We start from the raw sequence: 8,046 nt of genomic DNA, 5'->3' as shown, positions 1-8,046 counted from the left end.
TGGTTACTTTTTTTCATGCATAAATTGTTCATGATGGTAGATTGGTCTAATTTATTAAATTGTAAAGTTAAAAAAGTCTCCTAAATAGTCAAAGAGGAATTTGGTCAATTTTTCATGTAAAAAGGTATCTTTGTTCATTTTTGAATCTTTAGGGGGTATCTTTGTCCAAAAAATAGGTAAATTTCATGTGAGTGTCCTTTTGCCAAATCTCATGTAGCTATATTTACCCTAACAATTAAAAAAGCTATCATAATTAATAATATATCAAATTTAAACCTTCTGACATTAAAATCATTGATCATAATTCCATATCACAATGTATACAAGTGTATTTATGTGTAATTTTTTTTATTTTTTTATTTTAAGAAATACTAAATGTACTCCACTTTTTATGATTACACTCTTTATATATATATATATATATATATATATATAGCTTTGTGGTTAAATAAATAAATGCACTCTCTTATTTTATAATTCACTTCACTTTCAAAAAAATGAAGCATAAGGAGACTTTGCATCATTTAAATATATAAATATATATATCATATATATTATATTAGCTAGTCACCATCATAGACAGTGGAGGAGACGAAACCTAGAGAAGATACTTTTGATATATTAGAAATATTCTCTGATATTACAACTAATAATATATTATATTAGTCACCACTAGACCAGACGAGAAAGACGAGACCTGTCCGGTTCTGGGACTCGACGTTCTACGACGCAACGCAGGTGGGTGTCACGTGTTCTCTCCCTCGACCATTGTTGACGAGTGTTCCATTCATTTCTTGTCACTACTTTATTCACATGCAAGGCTACTTTCGTCATTTCACACGACTCACAGTCCCGAGAGACAATTATAATATAGTGTCTGTAATACTCCTAATTTTAAAAGGATAGTCTCAGTTTTTATTTAATATTTTATTACATTTTTATATTCAATTATTTGATTATTTGGTATTTGTTTGATTATTTGGTATTGGTTTAATTATTTAATTGTTTAATGGATGATTTGTTTATATGTTTATTTTAATTAAGTGGTTAAATGTAATTTGTAAGTTTATTTGAATTTAAATATTTTAATTGAATTATGTGTTATGTTATGTGATGATGCGTAATTCAATTGGTAGAATTTAAAGATTTATTTTATTTTCAATTTTTTTAAAGATGGGCTTAGATAGTATGGAGTAATTGGATAGGAGATTAAAAGGGTACGGTTAATACCTATGGATGGTGATACACATATATATATATATATATGGGTATATATGTATATAAAGTTAATTAAATTATTAATTATTAATAATGGCTAAATTAGGATCACTTTTCAATATATAAGTATTATATATAATTCTAAGTTTTTATATATGTGTGAATCACGGGGTGTGGGATAGTCGACTTGGTTAAATATTTATTTTAATTATATTTTCTCTTCCTTCTCTGAGTATAATTGGACTTAGGTTAAATTAGTATTGCCTATAAATATGTTGTTATGTGTCTGCAAGAGTTTTAGAACCCTATTCACATACACATAGAGGCGAAGCAGTATACAGAAAGGTTTGAGGGAAAACATAGGGAATTAATTAGGGTTTCAGCCATAATTAAAAGTTGGATCAAGGAGGAAGGAAAGGATTGCTTGTGGTTGAACCAGAGCAATAGGAGGTTTGACGGTAGTCGGCAGTCGTCGGAAAACTTAGAGACGATGGCGCAAGGTTTCAAACTGAAACCTAAAGGCAAGTTTTATATCTAACTCTCTCCCTTTGACTCGTGTTCTTTACATGCCTATTCAATTCCAGGAGTAAATAAACTTTAAATTTAATCTGTTGTACATATTGAATTAAATTAAAGCAGTAGGAATATTAACGAACTTTTAATTGTGTGATTTTAAGCTTTCTTGCGTGAATTCTTGCTTTGATTGGTTTAAACAAATGCATAATTTCTGGAATACTCTGGGACCTAGTTCAGACACATAGGAACCTTAATAATAGAGGACAGAGGAACTAGAAGTCGCCGGAGAATATAAAGTGGATGAAAATAGGGGGAGAGCCGGCTCCTTTTTGAAGGGAGGCGGCTCCCCTCTCAAAGAGACAGCTCCCCACAAGGGGAAGCCAATCTACCATGCAAGGAGTCGGCTCCCCTAAGGGGGGAGCCGGCTCCATTCAAGGGGGAGGTGGCTGCCCTAGTGGGGAAGGCGGCTCTTCCCCCTTTTGTTGTATTTTTGGCGAAATTTTGATTATGGGTTTGGTTTTTGACATTCCAGCTGTAATTAGGAGCTGTAAATGGGAAGTTAAATGATGTCTAAGGTCATACTAAAGCTCCAGATGGCATGCTAATGCATGATAAGCCACCTAGTGCTTATAGCTTGAACAATATATAATTCTTAATTCAATTGGCATACTGTTATTGGATATGGATGACTTAAGTTGCTTATCTTTATTTTAGCAATTTTCTGTGGATGGTTGTACAATTTTAATCATGTATCAGTGTTATCAAATAAGCATGCTAATTTACATATTTTTATGATGCTTATTGTGGATTAATTGACATTTACATTTGTTACCTGTATTGTCAATTGTTTGGACTTAATTGATGTTAGATTAATTATTTATTTCATCAATTAGTGGATTTATGGATTATACGCATCAGAATGAGACGGTGGCATAGTAGGGATGGATTAGCTCAAAATGCTAAGTTCTACCTACTCTGGAATAAGGGAACGGATAAACAATAAAAGTTAGTCATACTTATATTTATGTCGGGTCAACAAATAGTTGGATAACATCCCTTTGGTTTGGATGGATTTTAAATATATAATTATGGTACCTCGATATGAGCTTGAGTTTCAGGGTTGACTGTTAGGGAGCGTATATGCATTGGGATGCATAGCTGGCTATGATGGTTGGAGGTGTACCCTGTTAGGTCTAGGTACTCATGCCCACTTTAGGTGCGTTTTGCATGTTGCCTACTAGTCAGGTTGATACCGACCTGTAATCCAGTGAGAGTCCTTTAGTGTGGATATATATATATATATATATATATATCGATTATATGGTTATTGTTGAGTTGTTTAGGATGTACATGCATATCAGGTCTCTGTTTGGTTTGTAGTAGTATAGAATTTGTTCGTGAGCTTAACCCACTATCATTTTTCAAGTATTCAACAGTTCCAGGCTTAGAGTTTGATCGTGCTGAGCAGAGACAGTCATTCACTCCTCTGACTACGTAGAACTACTACATATGTTTTAGTTTTGACTTGCCTTTTGTTCAGTTATTTATTTTTCAGCTGAAATATTATTAGGGGTCCACTAGATAGATTCTCGAGTTGTAATAATATTGAAGGTTTTGGCAGTAGTGAATTATACAACTTTTAAGGATTTTTATTTAGAATTATTTCAGCTTGTTTAATTATTCCTTATTATTATTTTGTATTATGTGTTCATTTATATATTTAATTGTTTGGTATCCCTCGGATCTGTACTCGGACTGATCAGCCGTGGCTCTAGAATTGAGAAATATCACAATGTTCGGAGTATTGGTCGGGCCATTCAGCGTTGCACACTAAAACAACTTTATCATAAATTTAGTAAATAAAAATTCAAATTTTTTATTTATGTGTTCAATAATGATTGGCTAGAAGTCAGAAAGATCATTTAAAATTTTTTCGTATCAAAAGCAGGTGGATTACATATGCATAATCAAATGTGTCGATTTTAATCAACTTTTTTACTTGCAAATCAAGTTATGATTGAACTCGATTATGCAACAAATTCTCTCTCTTCCCACCTCATTTGGAACATTGGTTAGGGTTTGTTTGGTTGAATTTTTTTAAAAATACTTTTAGAAAATTATAAAGTAATTCGATAAAAATAAACTTCTTTCTAATTGAATTATTTAGAAAATAGTTTTCAAAGAGTATTAAATAAAATAAAGTTTTATATAATTTTTTGTTTTTTAATTATTAAAAATTAAAAATATTTTTTTGTCAAAAAACTGAACCAAACAAACCTTTTTATGTTGTAAAAACGAATCTGTATCTTTCAATACGTTTAATACTGAATTTTTTTAAATTAATTAAATTTATTTTTAACACATTAAATTAATTTATTTTAACCAAATTCAATGTGTTGGGCAAATTACCGATACATGAAAAGGAGATCAGGACCGTTCGTCAAAATCAAGGAACGCCGGATCGATGGAAAATCAGTTGACTTGACCTATCAGATGAGCCAATTAGAAGTCGCCGTGTGTGCAGGCAGAGGTTGCTACGTTTAAGCGTGCATGTTAGTTTAGGGGACCCACTTATGTGGCGCTATTAGAGGTTAAATAGAGGACCTGTGAACCAGAAAGTTCAGAAATACGAACAGCTTGCGATAGTTAGAGAGGAGAGAGAAAGAGAGAGAGGGAGCAGCGCTCTTCTCTGGAGCGCTTTCAGGAGAGGTAGAGGGACTCAACTTGTTCCTGAGGTATTCTGCTTCTCTCTCTATATTTGTCAAATCTTCATATAATTATCAGCATTTCATATATATATATATATATAGAGGGTAAGATTTATTCGATTTATGTGTTCCTTTTTGTTATTGGTCGATTTTAACCAACATTACGATTATTTGAATAGATCTGTGAATTGGTGTAGTGTTTTTATTGTAAATTTCTATGATTTCTTCAATCTGTCATAACAATGCCATCCATCTCATAAATGCCTTCCTTTTCTGTTTCTTTCTTAAAATGAAATTTGTATCAAGGACAATAGCGTCATTTCACATATATGTATCTATAATTTCTGCATGTGTATAACCAAGAAGAAAATCGTTTTTTTTTTTTTTTTTGTTTTTTGCAAACTATGAAATGCTTGTTGATTGTTTGTCTTTTTAATTGTCTTACCAACGAATGCTTGTGCTTGTTTGATTTGTTCACTTTCTAAGGATTGCTTGAAAGTCCTTTATATATATATATATACAGCACGGACCTCTGTATTAGTCAGTGGGGGCAGGGAAGTCCTTCAAATGTATATACAGGCACGGACCTGTGTATTAGTAATTGGGGCAATCCTGAATTTTTTTGTTTTGTATTATAGTCCTTTTGATTCTTTGTTTTTGAATTATATACCTATAAAATTTCACTTTTGTCCCGAAATTACTAAAAATATTTAATATTGCCCCTCATATGATTCTTTGGGTCTAGGTGAACATACCCTCTCTTTATAGACATGGACCCGAATCCTCTCTTGTAACGATTCGTTAGTGAATTTCACCAATTTCAAAGATTCACTGCATAAAATTTCACGGTGGTTAACGAATTTCAAAGTTTCACTACATAAAATTTCATGGTGAATTGTCTTGTAACGATTCAATGTTCTACGCTGTGGAGTTCATTTATATTAATTTTCTAGGGGAACAACCTATTTTTTACTTAATATTTTTTGGTTTTCATTTTTTTTTTAATTAATTTTTTAGTTTTGATTTTCTTAGGGGAATTACTCGTACCACCACAATATTTGCTTTATGTTAGAAGTATAGAATCTAGATCATGTGGGTGGAAGCAAAGCATTACTGGATGCAAAGTCAAGATGTTGGTCCAGTGTTGCCCTCATCATAGTTAACATCAAAAACATTATAGAGATGTTAACAAAGAATTAAAATGACGAAGTTGCCCTTGAGTATTAAAAGAGAGAGTTTTAAGATTTTAGTGAATTTATATATTATTTCATCTTGTACTTGTACGGAATTTAATCTTTTAGAACATGTCATTCAACTGCTAGGGCCTTTAGCTCATGTCATGATCTCTCCTCCCAAAGGGGAGGTTGAGAGTTCACTTGGGGTTTTAAATTTCTAGACTCAGTAGTTTTGACCCTCAAAATATATATATAAAATTTTTTTTGGGGGGGGGGTGTTGAGGTTAACTCTTTTTTCTTTTTTTTTCTTTTTTTTTTTTCATTATTATTAGTATTATTATTATTATTATTTATCTTGTCAAATGACACACATTTTTGAGGTTAACTCTTTTTTTTTTTCATTATTATTATTATTATTTATCTTTTCAAATAACACACATGCACCCACAAGCTGTAAATTGTTGTTGTAATAGTATCTTCTCTGATTTTCATTTATATTGTGACATCTATAAGATTTAATGTCATGAAAAGAAGTTTTGCAACTTTTCTTCTGCTTATCAAAATGAGGCCACAGATTTTCCTCTCTCGTGTTCGGATTGAAGTACATTCTTCACTATATCAAGTGGAAAGTTCACAATAAACTGACACAAACCTTAATTCTCTCCAGGTTTAGGCATCAACAATGGGAGCCGGAGGCCGAATGTCTGTCACCACAACCAAATACGAAGACCACAAGAAACCCATCCAGAGAGTCCCTCACTCCAAACCTCCTTTCACTCTCGGCGAAATCAAGAAAGCCATCCCACCCCACTGCTTCAAGCGATCCCTCCTTCGCTCCTTCTCCTTCGTTGTTTACGACCTCATTTTAGTCTCTCTCCTCTACTACATTGCCACCACATACTTCCACTCCCTCCCTCCACCCCTCCGCTACCTAGCATGGCCCGTCTACTGGACTCTTCAAGGCTGCATTCTCACAGGCGTTTGGGTCATTGCTCACGAGTGCGGTCACCACGCATTCAGTGACTACCAATGGGTGGACGACACAGTTGGCCTTGTCCTCCACTCGTCCCTCCTAGTCCCGTACTTCTCGTGGAAGTACAGTCACCGCCGCCACCACTCCAACACCGGATCCATTGAACACGACGAGGTCTTTGTCCCGAAGGTGAAATCCAAGATGGGATGGTACTCTGAATACTTGAACAACCCCATAGGCCGCATTCTCACCCTTGTGATCACTCTCACTCTTGGCTGGCCCCTGTACTTGGCCTTCAATGTATCCGGCCGACCCTATGACCGTTTCGCGTGTCACTTCGATCCCAAATCCCCCATCTACAACGACCGGGAAAGGCTGCAGATTTACATTTCTGATGCAGGTGTTGTAGCTGCAACTTATCTCCTCTATCGGGCTGTTCTGGCAAAAGGGTTGGCATGGGTTGTATGCGTTTACGGAGTCCCATTGCTGATTGTGAATGGCTTCCTTGTGCTGATCACATACTTGCAGCACACCCACCCTTCCCTGCCTCACTATGATTCATCAGAATGGGACTGGCTGAGGGGAGCGTTGGCGACGGTGGACAGGGATTATGGGGTGCTGAACAAGGTCTTCCACCACATCACTGACACGCACGTAGCTCACCATCTCTTCTCCACAATGCCACACTACAACGCGTCGGAGGCCACCAAGGCGATCAAGCCGATCCTCGGGGAGTATTATCAGTTCGATGGCACTCCGTTTTACAAGGCAATGTGGAGGGAGGCAAGGGAGTGTCTGTATGTGGAGCCAGATGAGGGTACACCTAGTGATGGTGTACTGTGGTACAAGAACAAGTTTTGAACGCTCACACGGTTGCGAAGAATGATGGTGTGTGTAAGTAGGTGTTGTGTATGTGTTTTTAAGTATGGTAGTAAATGTGTGACTTCAGTGTGTTTTGTGTGTGGGAGATAGAAGCAAGGTGTTGTCTTCTTCCCCGGATCAACTGTTTTCTGGAGTTGTAATATGAACCTTTTAGTCTTAATTATGTGTGTTTTCGGATGAAGTACTCTTGAAGTTTGCCAACTCTCTCAGTTTCAATCTACCTCAAATGATCACACAATATGTTACTATTATGAAACATTTTGATATAAAAACTATATTATAATATAGAAATTATAAGAAATTCCATTGTCTAGGTTTTTTGCTGATGAAAAAGACACAGAACATTTTGTGCACTGAATTGGAGGCCAAATTTGTTCAAAGAATCAAAAGATGAGTACTGAAAGGTTTTATGAACACTAATGACAAAAAAAAAAAAAAGGGTTGTTTGGTAACAAAAACTGAAGTGTAACCGTTTCTTTTCTCTTTGATTGCAACGATTTGGATTATTCCATCTGCCCAAGAGTGGTCAATGTGTCCTGGGCTTCAAGGCATTCAAAACTCAAAATTTTATATT

The 8,046-nt window shown here is 35.0% G+C and overlaps 1 protein-coding gene across 1 annotated transcript; it reads left to right on the top strand.

The window, feature by feature from the left end:
• The first annotated feature begins 4,345 nt into the window (after positions 1-4,345).
• Positions 4,346-7,653, top strand: LOC132311304 (delta(12)-acyl-lipid-desaturase-like). The gene is made up of 2 exons (XM_059809178.1): positions 4,346-4,469; positions 6,285-7,653. Exon 2 carries the CDS (start codon positions 6,300-6,302, stop codon positions 7,449-7,451), a length of 1,152 nt encoding a protein of 383 aa, XP_059665161.1. The 5' UTR covers positions 4,346-4,469; positions 6,285-6,299; the 3' UTR covers positions 7,452-7,653.
• The last annotated feature ends 393 nt before the right edge of the window (positions 7,654-8,046 follow it).

This window comes from Cornus florida, unplaced genomic scaffold, assembly GCF_030987335.1.
Source record: "Cornus florida cultivar Cherokee Brave unplaced genomic scaffold, ASM3098733v1 CherokeeBrave_3.0.0_Hap2_Chr06, whole genome shotgun sequence".
Classification (NCBI taxonomy): Eukaryota; Viridiplantae; Streptophyta; class Magnoliopsida; order Cornales; family Cornaceae; genus Cornus; species Cornus florida.
Note: the sequence above shows the minus strand (reverse complement) of the source record. Positions and strands in the feature narration are given on the sequence as shown.

What these genes read in the sequence shown, in the direction of transcription:
- LOC132311304 (XM_059809178.1), top strand. Translation starts at nt 6,300, where the DNA reads ATGGGAGCCGGAGGCCGAATGTCTGTCACCACAACCAAATACGAAGAC.